This window comes from Elgaria multicarinata, chromosome 18 (genome assembly GCF_023053635.1).
Source record: "Elgaria multicarinata webbii isolate HBS135686 ecotype San Diego chromosome 18, rElgMul1.1.pri, whole genome shotgun sequence".
In the NCBI taxonomy this organism is placed as follows: Eukaryota; Metazoa; Chordata; class Lepidosauria; order Squamata; family Anguidae; genus Elgaria; species Elgaria multicarinata.
In genome coordinates this window covers 10,745,324-10,762,576 of record NC_086188.1, presented here as the reverse complement: position 1 = coordinate 10,762,576, position 17,253 = coordinate 10,745,324, and the positions used below count along the sequence as shown (strand labels likewise).

At 46.2% G+C, this 17,253-nt stretch overlaps 1 protein-coding gene across 5 annotated transcripts in view; it reads right to left on the bottom strand.

Annotated features, from left to right (window-relative positions):
* The window catches only part of ARVCF (ARVCF delta catenin family member), a 356,383-nt gene that overhangs the window by 76,229 nt on the left and 262,901 nt on the right, over positions 1-17,253 (bottom strand). For all 5 annotated transcript variants that reach the window (XM_063144150.1, XM_063144148.1, XM_063144149.1 and 2 more), the window contains one exon: positions 11,221-11,404. In XM_063144150.1, coding sequence (XP_063000220.1) covers positions 11,221-11,404 — 184 coding nt within the window. The remainder of the gene's footprint in view (positions 1-11,220; positions 11,405-17,253) is intronic.

Below are 17,253 nucleotides of genomic sequence, written 5' to 3'. Positions count from 1 at the left end.
GTATGCTGCTCCTTGCCCTCCCTCTGCTATGACAACTACTTCCAAAGCTAACCCAGTGTTTACTGAAACAGGTCTATGTATGAATTTCCAGAGGGATAGCAGACACATCAGTCTGTTGCAGCAAAATCAACAGAAAGCCTTGTGGCACTTTAAAGGCTAAACAAATGTAATATGGCGTAAGCTTTCATGGACTACGTACACTTTGTCGAATGCATGAAATGTTATGATCAGGGGTCTGGAAACAAAGCCCTATGAAGAGAGACTGAAAGAACTGGGCATGTTAGCACTCTTCAAATACTTAAAAGGTTGTCACACAGAGGAGGGCCAGGATCTCTTCTTGATCCTCCCAGAGTGCAGGACACGGAATAACGGGCTCAAGTGACAGGAAGCCAGATTCCGGCTGGACATCAGGAAAAACTTCCTGACTGTTAGAGCAGTACGACAATGGAATCAGTTGCCTGGTGACGTTGTGGCCTCTCCCACACTAGAAGCCTTCAAGAGGCAGCTGGACAACCATCTGTCAGGGATGCTTTAGGGTGGATTTCCTACATTGAGCAGGGGGTTGGACTCGATGGCCTTGTAGGCCCCTTCCAACTCTGCTATTCTATGATTCTTTGATTCTAAGAACATAAGAAGAGCCCTGCTGGATCAGACCGAGGGTCCATCTAGTCCAGCACTCTGTTCACACAGTGGCCAACCAGCCATCGGCCAGGGATGAACAAGCAGGACATGGTGCAACAGCACCCTCTGGGCTGGGGTATAAGTACGTATGGCCAGCCACCTTAGGACCTATATTACAGAAGGCAAATATTCCACTTGCCTAATGGATGTGCCAGGCCTGAAGCACATTAGACAACAGCAGGATGAAGCTGGCAAAATGCTTGGGCAGAAGCAAAGGGGAAGGAGGAAGGAATGAAAGAGAACCCTTCTGCAGATTAAAGGCAACTATTTTCACACCGTCAAATCCACAGATTTTCCACACCCCGCGAAGAAGAAAACCCCATAAGGCTATAAACAGCTAGCTCTGAAGTCTTGCTAAGCTGCCTCTCTCTGCTCTTCTATTTGAGATAATTTGTCACATAGAACTGCATGTGGCTGCTTTAAGAAAATAACCCCCCTCCCCAAAAAACCCCACCTTTAATGGTATTTGCAGGTCACCTTAAAGGTGACCTTTCTATGGGAACGCCACTTTCCACTCCTGTCATGTCGAGCGATCCAGAGGCCTGCTGGGAGAGAATAAGCAAGTGGTTGGCACCTGCTTACAGATGGAATTATTATTCTGCTCAGAGAGGCCGCGTGCATTTGTCACAGTGAGAACCGATCCTGCAGAAATGTTGAGTCACTATATGTGTACAGTTGCAGAGGGAGGGGGACTAGCCCACTGCCTACCCTCGCTCATTATGTGCCCGTGCAAGCTAAAAGATTCTGTGTGGCTATTCAGGCACATGCCTTTTAACAGTAGCCCCGCAGTTACAGAATGCCCTCTCCAGAAAGGTCTGGCCACCAGGCACATGCTTTGTTATCTTTTCATACTGTGGAAATGGGACAGACAGAGAAAGTCTCAGCGTGTTGGGGAAAAAAAAATACGTTGTTTTATTCCAAGCTCTGAATAATATATAGGGGCGTTCTTCAGGGGTCAGTATTTCTAAAAGTGCTGCAGAGATCTCTGAATTCGTCTTGGAGGATTCATCTTGGAGACTTTTTCAGAGATCTCTCAAGGCGTTTCTACTGACCCCGAAGGAAGTCCATATGTATTATTCAGGGCCGAAACGTGTAGGGCTACCTCTTGGAATAAAACTACATACTTTTTCTGCATCCTCGAACGTCATCTCTTTATTCCATTGAACAGTTTGGAAGTTCTCTGGGTTTCTTTGACCCTACCCTCCACACCAGGGAAGTATCAATTTATTCTATGGGGCCTTCTAATCGTCTATATTTCTACTGCTTTGCTGTGCTTTTCGGTAGTCTTATTTTATTTTATTTTAGATCTTCTCATGAGGTGTGTTGCAGCCTCAGCTGTTATTAATAGGTGCCTGCTTTTAATTGATAGTTTTATTATACTGTTTCTCATACATGGATTTTATTTGTGTTTTTATTGTACATCCCCCAGCAAGCTGTTAGCTATGGGGCAAATAATAAATCTGAGAAATGAATGAATGAATGAATAAACTACCATGCCCTCCACCTTCTGCTAGGGAGGGCCCACAGCTCTGGTTAGAGTGCATACTCTGCCTGCTAAGATTTTGAGTTGCTGGGGAGAATATGAATATAACTGCAATTGAGGTTTGTTTGTTGTTAGTTTATAGGAGTGTCCTGCCTTTCTTCTGGCTGGACTTCAGGAAAAACTTCATGACTGTTAGAGCAGCACGACAATGGAACCCATTACCTAGGGAGGTTGTGGGCTCTCCCACACTAGAGGCCTTCAAGAGGCAGCTGGACAAGCATCTGTCAGGGATGCTTTAGGGTGGATTCTTGCATTGAGACGGGGGTTGGACTCAATGGTCTTATAGGCCCCTTCCAACTCTACTATTCTAGGATTCCATGGAAACTCCAGTTGCGTGTGTGGGGTTCCTGGATGGTCTCCCATCCAAGCACTGACCAGTCCTGGACCTGTTGAGCTTCAGCAACTTAGCTGCAGCATTTGCCTACTGCCCATACAGCCTGATTGCAGTTCATTTTTTTACTGACATTGAAATAACTCTCCCACCACCACCCCCGGCATTCTAAATACTTTCTTCTCCCCTGATCTGCTTTGCTTCAAATGGGAAAATAAGTCCAAGACTTCTTCTGGCAAAGTCTCAAGAAGTAGTGTGCGTACACACACACTCATCCATACACACTGTCTCTCTTCCCAAACAAGCTAAACGAAGAGATGCTCATCTAACTAGAACCCTTTCTCAAAATCAAACTTTTATTGATTCGCTGCTTTCCACCTTCCATCAGTGTAGAGACAGCGCCTTGCCCCATGTAAGTGGGAGGATTTGCAGGGGAAGGCAAGAGAATAGTCAATGCTACTGCAATCACAGGCCATCATCACGCCTGAAGGATGAGAAGGCAGGCAAAGCTCACAAAGTAATTTATGCTGAAGGCTCTAATGCCCAAACACTTTTCTTTGGAGAAATGTGACCCATTAATCATGATGAATAGGTAAAGCAGGCATCACTCACTCATTTCGACGCACCTTCATTTTACCCCACCCACCCCAAACCCCGTCTTCTCCTTCGGCACCAATCATGAAAAGATGCCATGTACTTCGACCAGCCATGGTGCTACGATATTGTAGATTCTGCTCTTTCTTAGGGATATTGGAGGAATACATTCGCGGGATGAAGTTCGCCAAGTTTTTAGCAGCTCATCTGGTCCCCCCATCCCAACTCCGGACTACAGCTCATTTGTGAGCTGGGAAGTGTGATGTTGCACTCGTGTTCTGCTCGTGGGTTCCTGGTCAACAGCTAGTTGGCTAATGTGTGAACAGAATGCTGGATTAGATGGACCCTTGGTTTGATGCAGCAGGGCTCTGCTTATGTTCAACTTTTGGAAAACTAATTTGGTTCGGACCCCAGTGCAAGGGCAAGCGTTCAACTCCACTCCCATGTGCACCAGAGTCCCTGTAGACATGGGGTCCTCCCCGTGGCTGTGATCAAAACAAAAACAAAAATATTTTTTGTGGGTGCATTTAGCCTAGTGTGTAATTTGTCTCTTTGTCTCCAGCTACCCTAAACAAAACAGAAACAAATAGAAGAGGAAGCTATGAAAACAAGAAGTAATATCTGGTTAACTTGCACAGTGCTGCGAGGAGTTCGACACCCGTCGCCCACTCTCAATGACTTGTTGGGTAAATTTCATTAAGATCGCACAAAAATCAAATAAAAATAATAATCGAAAGGAAAGCAGCTGTGACTGTGCGACAGACATGCTGTGAACTGCCATTGCCGGAATCCGAGTTACTTTATAACGTATTTCTACAACCTTGACAATCAGAATGATTATTCTCCCCCCCCTTTCCCTGTTTAATAAAAACAACGCAGCTTATACCCTGAGCTCATATCCCTCCAGTGAGCACCAGGGAATGATCAAGGAGAAGAGAAAGCCCAGCCACAAACAAGAACAAATCAAAACATGCATTCTCTGTGTGAGTTTTTGGGGAACGTTGACACAGGCTTTATAATTTGCAGTTAGCGCTATTCATCAAAAATTGGATTTTTGGGTCTAGCTGACGCAGAAGCCAGGCAAACAGATGGCTGCAAAATGTATTCTCGCCTGGTGTTGGCCATGCTGGTGGTACAGTTAGAACTATGCAATAAACAGATTCATTTATGTATCGAGCCAAGCTATCATCCACAACACCAACAAATTTCGTAATCTGACGTTCTTGCTTCAAGAACATCGCCTTTCATTCGCAAGCGGCAACGGAGGAACAGTCCCCCCCCTTTCAAAAGAAGGGGAACCAAAGCCCAGACAAGTGAATCCAGTTTGTCATGATTGCTACCAAACGGGGAAGTGCCCATGCACTCCTCTGAAGCCATGTCACGCCAGACCACTGGTTCATCTAGCTCATCTACATCAGCCTTTCCCATCTGAGGGTCCCCAGGCATTGCTAGTCTACAATTCCCATTATCCCCACCCAGCATGGCCAATAGCTGGGGTGATAGGAGTTGTAGTCCAACTGCATCTGGGGTCATCGATTGGGAAAGGCTGGTCTACACTGACCATCAGTGATTCTTCAAGTTTTCAAACCTTCCCAGTCTTACCTGGAGTCACCAGCGATTGATCCTGCCCTGGGTATCTTTTGTATGCAAAGCTTGTGTGCAACCTCTGAGCTCTGAAACATCCCATAAAAGACCATCTGCTTTCTGCTCCCTCCTAGCCCTGCTCTAGCTCTTTAAGATCATTTCTGATGTACCTTGGGTCCCCTTTTTCTTCTGCTTTCCAATTCCTTTCCCTGTTTGATAGCTTCCATACTGGGGATTTGCAGGGGAAGGCAAGAGAATAGTCAATGCTACTGCTATCGCAGGCCATCATCACGCCTGAAGGATGAGAAGGCAGGCAAAGCTCACAAAGTAATTCATGCTGAAGGCTCTAATGCCCAAACACTTTTCTTTGGAGAAATGTGACCCATTAATCACGATGAATAGGTAAAGCAGGCATCACTCGCTCATTTCGACGCACCTTCATTTTACCCCACCCACCCCAAACCCCGTCTTCTCCTTCGGCACCAATCATGAAAAGATGCCATGTACTTCGACCAGCCATGGTGCTACGATATTGTAGATTCTGCCCTTTCTTAGGGATATTGGAGGAATACATTTGCGGGATGAAGTTCGCCAAGTTTTTAGCAGCTCATCTGGTCCCCCCATCCCAACTCCGGACTACAGCTCATTTGTGAGCTGGGAAGTGTGATGTTGCACATTATCCCCACCCAGCATGGCCAATAGCTGGGGTGATAGGAGTTGTAGTCCAACTGCATCTGGGGTCATCGATTAGGAAAGGCTGGTCTACACTGACCATCAGTGATTCTTCAAGTTTTCAGACCTTCCCAGTCTTACCTGGAGTCACCAGGGATCGATCCTGCCCTGGGTATCTTTTTGTATGCAAAGCTTGTGCGCAACCTCTGAGCTCTGAAACATCCCATAAAAGACCATCTGCTTTCTGCTCCCTCCTAGCCCTGATCTAGCTCTTTAAGATCATTTCTGATGTACCTTGGGTCCCCTTTTTCTTCTTCTTTCCAATTCCTTTCCCTGTTTGATAGCTTCCATACTGGGGATTGAAAACCCACATTCAAAGTACGGTTTCCATTTCCAGAGGTGAACTAAAGCTCTCCTGGTGCCGATGTAACAACAAGCTGTGGCTTGCTCAACTCAAGAGAAGGAAAGAATCAGAGGGCTGGTTAGCGTGTCACGATAAGCCATTCTGAAAATAAGCCATGTTGGGTTGTTTGTTTGCTCGCTAACCCATGTTACTCCTTACTAGGAGTGGGAAAACTCACTCATGCACGCTCTGGCTTATTTTTCACAAAAAAGCCATCTTGAGAGCCCATGGCTTACTGTTGCATTGTTGAGGGTGGTTAACAAACTGCACTGCATCATTAATAAGCCATCCTGCGGAAAATGTCCTGGGTTCAGACAACACGCTAACCCACAGTTCAACAAAAAACCCGTGGCTCAACAACAACCCACACTCAACCGCTGAGTGTGGGTTAGCATGTTGTGTGAACAGCTCCAATGTCTGCAGTAGCCAGGGAATCTAACTCTCATTCACCAAATTCTTTTATTTTTATTTTATTTATTTATTTAACGATTTTTATGCCGCCATTCAGCCAAAACAGGCCCTCATGGCGGCTTACAAAAGTATTTCTTGACAGTCCACAGGCTTACAATCTAAAAGACATGACACAAAAGGAAAGGGGATTGGGAGGGAGGAGGAGGAGGGGGAAAAGGAAAGCAAATTCAGGCACTACAATCTTAGTTGGAAAGTTCAGCAGTTACAGTTGACAGCAGGAGGGAGGGGGCTCTCAGCTGGAGCTGGACTCAGGCACGGTGGAGAGGTGCCTGGCTGCTGCTTCCTCCCTCACTGGTGGCCTCTGCAGAGACAGTTGGTAGCAGGAGGGAGGGGGCTCTCAGCTGGAGCTGGACCCAGGCACGGTGGAGAGGTGCCTGGCTGCTGCTTCCTCCCTCACTGGTGGCCTCTGCAGAGACAGTTTAGCTCCACATCAAATATCCTCTTGCTGAATGCAGAGGTGCATGTAAAGAAAAATCACGTCCTGATCCCACTCATATGTCTCTCTTACGGGCCTTGTGATTATTTCAGTAAGAGGGCCTTTCAGAACACTTTTCATTACTTCCTGCATTTATAAAGTTACTCTCGAGGGAACGGCAAAGCGCAATTTGGAGACCGCAAGCCCAAGGAATGAAAATGAACAAAAAAACATTCTGGAGGCACATATTAATCAGTAGGAATGGGTCTGAAGCACACTCTGGTGTTCGACAAGGTGTAAGACAGCTCCTTTTATTAGCTTCGTATGAACTATTAGCCCTCGTCGTAAAAGCTGAAGGACTCAAAAGCAGAAGGAAAAAAAGGGAGAAAAGACACCAACCCCACATACCCCTTCATCTATTGCAAGCAAAAGCTTACAAGCCTGAACATCAAAATTCTAGCTCTCCCAGTTCTTATCAGCTGCTCCAAGAAATCCTGCACACACCCTGCAGTCCTTGTTCATCTGCGGCCACTTCCAGTAGGCCGAAATATCACTAGAGCCCGAGTCCCCCATCACTGGGTCATTGGGGGCAGGTTCTTAAAGCCAAACACAGCAGCCAAAAATGAAATTATGGCCGTCGCAATGCATAGGTTTCAGTCTGAATCTTGCAGTTTTGGATTAGAACCCCAGAAAGACAAACAGTCACCAAAACTTCCTTTGACCCAAATTCGATTCATTCCAAGAGCTTGTGGATGCATTAAGCCTGATGGAAGATCTGTAGAAGCTTCGACGTACCACTGGAGTTTCTGCAGGACCATGGACTCCCCATTCAATTCAATGGTGAGCGCGCCATAATGGGCAATGTCTTCAGAACAGAAGTGAACAGGGCATCCGTTCTCTACCCATTCAAAAGATAAAAATAAAAATGGCACCAACAGATGCAAGAAACTGCTAGTTTGCAGCTGCTATATTTCACACTTTTGTGCTCCGTACCAAGAAGAAACTGCTGCATAATTCACCCCTCTAGGTACCTGCAAGCCACTAAGCAGTCTCTGAGCTCACATTTATTTGCTGTGAAGTGATATGTGTGCAACAGCACATGATACCATGGATGCATAAGCTGTAATTCTCTTCCAGCACGATTCCAAGACGTGCTGCTGTGACTAGCAACTTGCCCATTTGGGAAGGTGTGACCTGAGACAGCAGGATGCCAAAAATAGGACATTTATTATGTCACCAATGCAAGTTGTCACTGCCAGCCCAAAGTTTTAGAGAATACTTGAAAGCCATTACAGGAGTCAAAACCTTCAGAATGCAAAAAGGAAAGACAATCGCAGCTAAACCCACATTAGAAAACTTGGGTTGTGTGGAAATGTTTAAAAGGCCTGTTGCCGTGGACTTCAACGCTGCCCTGTTAAGTACACCTGTAATTTGCACAACTTATGGTAGCAATTTGCAGAATGTATGCAAATTGTTACCATAATTTCTGCAAGCTGTAATTTACACAAGTTGCTATATATGAGGGGGAAACCAGAAAAGAAAAGAAAAACTAAGCATATTATGGCCACAAGTTGTGCAAAATTAAGCAAATTATGGCTGACATTTGTGTAAACGGCACCACAATCTGAGAAAGTTCCCGGATTTGGGGCAAAAGCATGTAGCTCAGCTTGCAAATGTAAGCTGAGCTGCAGGTGCTGCGGAAATCCAAGGAGCCCCTAAAGGGCTGGATTTTCCCGCAATGAACGTTCCTATTCCCAACCTGGCGCTTTTTTGTTGTTTATTCGTTCAGTCGCTTCCGACTCTTTGTGACTTCATGGACCAGCCCACGCCAGAGCTTTCTGTCGGCTGTCGCCACCCCCAGCTCCCCCAAGGTCAAGTCCATCCCCTCCAGAATATCATCCATCCATCTTGCCCTTGGTCGGCCCCTCTTCCTTTTGCCTTCCACTTTCCCTAGCATCAGCCTCTTCTCCAGGGTGTCCTGTCTTCTCATTATGTGGCTGAAGTACGTCAATTTTGCCTTTAATACCATTCCTTCAAGTGAGCAGTCTGGCTTTATTTCCTGGAGTATGGACTGGTTGGATCTTCTTGCAGTCCAAGGCACTCTCAGAATTTTCCTCCAACACCACAGTTCAAAAGCATCCATCTTCCTTCGCTCAGCTTTCCTTATGGTCCAGCTCTCGCAGCCATAGGTTACTACGGGGAATACCATTGCTTTAACTATGCGGACCTTTGTTGGCAGTGTGGTGTCTCTGCTCTTAACTATTTTATCAAGATTTGTCATTGCTCTCCTCCCAAGAAGTCAACGTCTTCTGATTTCCTGGCTGCAGTCAGCGTCTGCAGTAATCTTTGCGCCCAGAAATACAAAGTCTGTCACTGCCTCCACGTTTTCTCCCTCTACTTGCCAGTTATCAATCAAGCTGGTTGCCATAATCTTGGTTTTTTTTAGGTTTAACTGCAGCCCAGCTTTTGCACTTTTTTCTTTCACCTTCATCATAAGGCTCCTCAGCTCCTCCTCGCTTAAGTACTACTCCAATAATGCTGTCTTGTGCTGCTGGGAACTGAAGTCCAAAATATCTGGAGGTCACCAAGCAGGGATGTAGGGATTTTCTTCAGCCACAAAACAGATGGAATGGATTTGTCAAGAGTCTTTTGTTCCATTGCCTGCTCATTGACGGAATCAGATTTTTATTTTTATTTTTAGGGATGTATGGGAATTTTGTTCCACTTGTGCAAATGCACATTTCCACTAGTGCACATTAGTGCCAGGGCGAATCTGCGCAAACCACTCATAAAGGGGTGCTGTAGGTCCACAAGTCGTCACGACATGGGAAAAGCCAGTCTGTTGCAGAATTCCCGGGTGGGATTCACAGAAACTTGAACTCATTTCAAACCACTGCCAATTTCTCCGGCTTCCTAGGTTGGGGAAGGATGCCCTAAAAATTATACCGCTTAATGAAAACTTGAGGTAAGCAGGAGTGGATTTTTGTATGAAAGGATTGTGAGCTCCGCTCCATTCTAATTTTCAGAATGAAGTTCTGGGCACCCAACTGTATGACTTTTAAAACAAGCTCCAGCTGGTGAATATCAGAGTTCTAGTTAAAAAAAACAACCCAAAAAATTAAGTAGAAACTATAAGGCAGAAATCTGCCCCCTCTTGTAAACTACACAAAGCCTTGGTTTTATTGGAAAGAGGAGGTCCAAAACCTTATGGCAGATATAGGTTAGCAAGCCTAGATATACCAGTTGCTGGGGAACATGGGTTGGAGGGTGCTGTTGCACTGTGTCCTGCTTGTAAGTCTCTGGTTGACAGCTGGTTGGCCACTGTGAGAACAGAGTGCTGGGCTAGATGGACCCTTGGTCTGACCCAGCAGGGCTCTTCTGATGTTCTTATATTATTAGTGAAGCTTGGCCTAGTGGCTGCTGTCCAACTGAAGGTCTGTGGCATAAACCTAAAGAGTTATGATGAAGTTTGCTCCTGGAAGTTTACTTTTTTGAAAGAGCAGACTCGGTTTAAGGAGGGAAAGTTAAAAATAGACATCCATTTGTTACTTGCATGGTTGACCAATCATGGATTTGCCATTGCTCTGTCAGCATTTACAATCCTCTGTTATTAGAGAAGGCCTGGATGTGAGCTTTGGAAGCACAAGAGATACATGCCCTTTTGGTCAGAAAGACATGATAAAAAAAAAAACATACAAGGGGATGTCTGAAAATGAGGTCAATCAATGATTTGTTGTCGCTGCTGAGACACTATACTGTACATATGTATATACATTGTCTCTGCAGAGGCCACCAGAGAGGGAGGAAGCAGCAGCCAGGCACCTCTCCACCATGCCTGGGTCCAGCTCCAGCTGAGAGCCCCCTCCCTCCTGCTGTCAACTGTCTCTGCAGAGGCCACCAGTGAGGGAGGAAGCAGCAGCCAGGCACCTCTCCACCCTGCCTGGGTCCAGCTCCAGCTGAGAGCCCCCTCCCTCCTGCTGTCAACTGTAACTGCTGAACTTTCCAACTAAGATTGTAGTGCCTGAATTTGCTTTCCTTTTCCCCCTCCTCCTCCTCCCTCCCAATCCCCTTTCCTTTTGTGTCATGTCTTTTAGATTGTAAGCCTGTGGGCAGGGACTGTCAAGAAATACTTTTGTAAGCCGCCGTGAGAGCCTGTTTTGGCTGAATGGCGGCATAAAAATCCTTAAATAAATAAAATAAAATAAATATGCAGAAATGCTGCCGCTGAAGAAATAGGTCTATTTCCCACTATCAGATAGGGATGGATTTGGTCTTTGAGAATTCTTTGATGGGGTGGAGCAGTCCTATGGCCCTTTGACAGCATCTCAGGGGCCATTGGAGAGTTTGGATTCCCTGATCGGAGGCAGCAATCCAATAGTTACATAGTTTTGTGAGTGCATACCAAAAAAGAGGGTCTTTGATATGCAATGCAGCTTTTGTGCACCACCATGAATTCCTTACTGTTCCATCTACCCTCTTCCTTCAGCATACAAAACAACGCTGTAAGCACTGCACTTCAGTCTCACCTCAAACATCCTGATGTGTTCTTGAAGACGGTTGTCCACTCGGCGTCTCGAGGCTTCGAGTCTTCATTTGGCTCGTTCTCCCAACCAGAATGGGGGATGATCACTTCGTTGGTCAGCGTCTGAAGGCCATGGTTAATGATCACCATTTTGAGGGGCTCATAGGACGACAGGTTCCAAAGGGTACCTTTAGCAAGAGAAAATAGTGGGAAATGGTCAGTGGAAGCATTGTTTTTAGTTGCAGGAAGAATAATATTTGCTCAATTGCTCAAGCAACAGGGCTGGCCCTACTATTTGGCAGATTGAAGCAGCTGCCTCAGGCAGCAGATGCCGAGGGGCGGAAGTAGACAAAGCTGTGTGTACCATGTGGCCAGCTCTGCACTTCCTAGGCTAGGCTGCTGTCCTCAGGTGCAGTGGAGAATACTGCCACATCATCAGTCTTGAAGTAGATTCAATAAGCACTTCGGTTGGCTTTTCCTTTCCCTCTTGGGCCAGCCCTGTCAACAGCTTGGTTCAAAAATTACAGTAACAACAGATCAACATTGCTATTAATTACAATTTGTAACAGTACCCTCTTACTAGTTTTAGTAGTGCGGCTTTTCCGATCTTTTAACTATTGGTCTGTAATAGCCTTGCTGTGCTAACAGCACTGTTTAGATGGAGGTATAGGTATTCAAATTCTTTAAGCGTCGGTTTCACTGACCATTACTAAGAGTTAACAACAGAGTCAGGGAAATTAGAGGCATTCAAGAGGCAGCTGGACAACCATCTGTCAAGTATGCTGTAGGGTGGATTCCTGCACTGAGCAGGGGGTTGGACTTGATGGCCTTATAGACCCCTTCCAACTCTACTATTCTATGATTCTATGATTCTAACAATCAAAAGTAATCCACAGTAAAGTGAAGACTGGGATAAATAGGATTCGAACCAATCACCTCCTAAACCCATTCCCACCTAGGTAATTCACCTGCACCCTCTTGCAACTGTCAAGAAAACAAATTTCCAGCAACACCCCAACTGACATTCCTTGCTCCTTTCAACAACCCCTTCCCATTTCACACGTCTCCCAGCCTGGTGTCCTCCACATGTTTTTGAACTTCTGTGAAGGTTTGAGGCCTACAGAAGCAAGGTAAAAAGGTCAGGCCTTAGAGGTCTGGGGTTTTCTGTTGGCAGGGTGTATCCCTGAGAAGAGTAGTTTCATTTCCACAGTTCAGTTTCATTTCTTCAGATTTGAAACAGTACTTTTGGTTTGAGGGCTAAAAGGAGAGAGCCAGCCAGGAAAAGACGAGAACATGGAGAAGAAGTAGCCTGGAGAAGTTAAGTGCAGCTAGGGTTATTGGAACTTGCATTTTGCAACTTTTATTTTCTTTTAATGCATTTGTATCACCCAGCTCTATTGACTAAATACCTTTATTTGTAATTTGGTTGTTTTAATTTATTAGCAAGCTGTTGTGTGCCAATCACCCCACGTCTATAGCCTAAACACCACCTTATTGGGAAGGGGGAGGTAAAATAAGAAAGGTGAAACTCTTATGGAGGCAAGAGATCCTAAAGAGATCCTAAAGGAGTTGTTCAGGGGGTCCAGGACATGGAAGGAACTTTGACAACTTCCATTTGGACATGGGTGGTTCCATTTTGGCTACACAAGCAATGGTACTCACAGTCCAAACATCCGAAATAGAGGCACTGATAAAGCACAGCCATGTATGTTTACTTTGCCTGAGCTATCATATCACAGAAACCAGCATTTCCCAATGCAAAATCTGTGCTACTTCACTGCAGAACTCGACTGGATTCTTTCTCGTTGTTCAGCATGGGACACGCACATTAAAATGCTTTAAACGAAATACCTCCAGTGATATCATCCCAAACTAACCTTGGTTGACTCAATAAGATTGGAGTGGGGGAGAAAGCGAGAGAATTAGATGCTTGGGTGAGTCGCAGTCTCTCAGGCTCGGTTCCACACCAGTAAAATGGTATAATGATGATAATAATAATAATACACTTCCCAGAATTACTGTCAGGGTGAATGAGATAGAGACGGCAAAGCGATAATCCCCCCAAACTTCCTATATAAATGCTAAGTGAGAACTGCGGGCATCCTGAGTGCAAGCTATCCATGTGAATATCAGCTTGAAAACATTTTAGTATGTTGCAAGGGCAATCCGAAAAGAGCAAAAAAAAAGAAGAAAAGCAAAGACGCACGCTTCTCATCTTTTAAAGCTCTCCGCAGAATTACATCTCCAGGATCTAAGTGGCTAAGTAGAAATCTAATCAGAAATATACACCTAGAACTTTCTACAGGTTGGCCATGGAAATGTGTGAAGCCACCCAAGTATTCTTCCCCAGGACTCTAAAGGTGGCCGCTTACCGAGTTTATTATCAGCAGATATTTTCAATTCTGCAAATTGCAGTTCTTGTCGTTCCTAGCTATGAATATTGGGCACCGCTTTCAGCATTGCGGAAATATACATCAGTGGAGGCGCTTTCGGTGGGAAACGAACCACAACCGTCTGGGAGATCCAAAAAGCGACAGGGCCAAGCCATTCCTTATGTGGGCTGGAATTCATGCTCGCGGCCTTTGTCATCCCACAAATCAATGGCTGCACACCTCCCAAGGGCAGCTGCTTTTAGGCCGCCCTCCTTTTAGGGGCATTGTTAGGTAGGCAACGTGTCCCAACAGGAATTTAATCTCCAGCGGCCCAACGCTTAAGTGGCACTTCAGCTGTGACCTAAGAGACCGAGATGGCGAACAGATCTCCCACGATTCAAAACATTCCTCTCTTCAAAGTGACCTCTGAAAGAGGCTCGAGAGGCTCTTTAGTTTTCGCTGAACGCAACAGCCTTGAGCCACCTATATTATGATCATGATTTTGCTTGTAGGCTGTTTTTGAGTATGGGAACAGTGACGATGGGCGCTTCCTGAAATCCATCCCACGGGTGTTTCATGGATTGGGCAGTGTCATTTGTTTTAGCGTCCATTCACAGGTGGATTTTAATAGGGCTGTGCACCGCCTCGGGTCTGAACCGGTTCCGGCGAAGTCTGAGGCGGCCTGAAGCCAAAGCCAATTAGCTCTGAAACTTCAGGCTGCTTTGGAAGTGGCCCCACCCCTCACCCCCCACCAGTCTCCTTACCTGCCTCTGCCATCCACCGCTGCCCTTGCGTCTGGCAGCTTCCACTGCTGCCGACACATAAGAACTACTTCCTGTCTTATGCATTGGCGGCGGGCAGCGGAACAGGTAAGGGGGAGGGGGGCTTACCTGGAGCCTCTGCCATCCACAGCGGCAGACGGCAGAGGCACCAGGTAAGTGGGGATAGTTTTCTGGGTGCTTGGCTGTGCAGCTGGTACCCCGAAAACTCCCGAGTCGCCTCAGAGGGTCCAAATTTCACCTCGGCTTTGGCGCGGAGGCAGGTCAGGAACCCCTGAGGCAGCCCCGAGGTGGATCAGGGCTGCTTTGGGGGCTCTGGATCAGCCTCCGACGTGGATCAGGGGGGTCCCTGCACAGCCCTAGATTTTAGTCTCCCCCCCCATTTTGCAGAAAAATCCGCAAATAGTTCCACAAGAAATTTTGCAACAATTTACATCATTTATGTTGGTACCTAACATTGAACGGATTGTCCTCCATTCCATTTTACTTTTCCCTGCATATATTTTTCAACATGGTAGATGTCTCAGGAGAAACCTGCAAATTTTCCTGTGAATAAATCAGCATAAATTTTGAGAAAGTAAATAATAATCTGAACACCCACAGACTCCCTGAGGTCTGGTTAGGGAAGTTAACAGCGGATTCTGAAGTTTGGATTCCTAGAAATTCATAGTCATTTTAGTCCATCCTCCCACCTCAACCTTGAGGAGCAAAAGCAGCACACTTTCCCAGCTAGACTGGTCCCCTGATCCTAGCCTTCATGGAGCAGCAAGGTAAACCCAACTAGGCAGCATGTTGCTAGGCTCCAAGATCAAGCCCCAATCAAGGGATTTTGGAGAAATCCATCTGGGGGTGGGGAGTTTGCCCCCCAGACTCTGGGCCCATGTATCCTCAAGCTGTCCCAACTCAATCTATATGAGTCGGGCCAGCTCACAGATTTGGGGGTGTTTTTTTTCCTGTAAAATTGCCATGTACACAAATTGCAGCCACAAACAGCATCATTTACGCAAATCTTGCCCACAATTTGCTTAATTTGCGCAAATTGCGGCAGAAATTAACCAGCAACCTGCACAAAATGAAGCATATTACAGCTGCAATTTGCACAAATTACAGCCAAGTTTCCATAAATGGAAATCTTACCCCCTCCCTCAAATACCCCTTGAGAATATTTCCGGATTCGAAGGGAAAGTCCGTCGCTTGACTTGTAAATGCAAGTCGAGCTGGGGGCTTTGATACGAATCCAGCAAGGCCCCAAAAGCCAGATTTGACCATGACAATGGGCATTTTTTCTGAGCTTCATTGCCGTGTGGAAGGGTGATTTGGGGGGAGCGACAGAGCAAGGGAAGGGAGGGTAAACTTTCCCACCTCCAACCGTGACCCCGCCCTGGAAATCCTCATTCGACCCCCAAGCATGGCAGCTAAGCTGAGTAAAAAACTCCCATTGGCATGAATGGAAAGATTTTTTTTTCCTTAGCTTAATTGCCATGCAAGGAAAGCAGTCATTGGGGTGTTGCAGCACGTGGAAGTGGAAGAGGTGGATCCTTTCCTCTCCAACTGTAATCAATTTTCCCTTGATTTTCCCTTCCATGACAATGAAGTTGAGAAAAAAAACACCCTTCCATTAGCACCAATAATGAACACTTAGGACTTTGGGGAACAGATCCCTGGCTGTGGGAGACAGATTTGGGCTAGCAACATGCCTGCTTCCCAGGCCTTAGCTAGGCCTACCTTCTATCCCACGACGGAGGAGGGAAGATCTCGCGTTGTAATTAACGCGAGATCCCTTCTCCATTTACACATAAGGCGCGACGACCTCAGAAGGAGAGGCGTCGCGCACACCATTTTTTTATTTTTTAAAGAAGGCAGAGCGCACGAACGGTCATGCACAAAGGTAAGTTTTTTTAAAAAATTAACTCTATTTCCCCGCTGCCCTCTACCCCCGATGGGCACAGCGCTGAGGAGCGCTGCACCCCGTGCGCGGCTCCCTGCTCCGTGCGAGTAATTGTGCGGAGCTGTGTCAAGCCACAGCAACAGGCCACATGTTCCGCGGTCTCGGGCTCAGCCCAGGACCGCAGAAAAAGCGGTTCCAAAGTGGAGGGTGAGATCCCAGGGCAAGGGAGGGATGATCCCTCCCTGATCCCGGGATCCCCTGTGCCAGATTCCGGCTGGACATCAGGAAAAACTTCCTGACTGTTAGAGCAGTGCGACAATGGAATCAGCTACCTAGGGAGGTTGTGGGCTCTCCCACACTAGAGGCATTCAAGAGGCAGCTGGACAACCATCTGTCAGGGATGCTTTAGGGTGGATTCCTGCATTGAGCAGGGGGTTGGACTCGATGGCCTTGTAGGCCCCTTCCAACTCTGCTATTCTATGATTCTATGATTCATGTGGATGCACAGGGACGATCCCGGGGTTCGCCCTGGGATTTTGCCCAGTCTAGCTAAGGCCCCAGATTCCAATAATCTGAAGGCATCAAGTGAAACCTGCCCTCGCACTCAAACCACTCTTCCACCTCCTGCCATTATTCTTCAGATACTTGCTGCTAAGCAGGGACATTAATCACTATATTTATTTCCTTGATACACCTCACTTACTGCATTAGCGCTCATGAGCACACTTGGCACGAACAGGAAGCATAGTAATATAGTTTTTTTAAAAGAAAAAAGAAAAAAAGTTGCTGTGGCATTTACACAAATTAATATAATAGAATTTTCTTTTCTTTTTCTATAGAAAAGAACGAATTAGCTCCTGAAGGCTAGCCATTCAGAACAAGAGAAGGAGAAATTAATCCCAAATCCATTACAAGCTATGGAAGTAAAACGAAAGAACGAAAGTAAAGGCATGGTGTCCCCAGTCGATATTTTTGTATTTTCATGCCGTGTCCTGGCT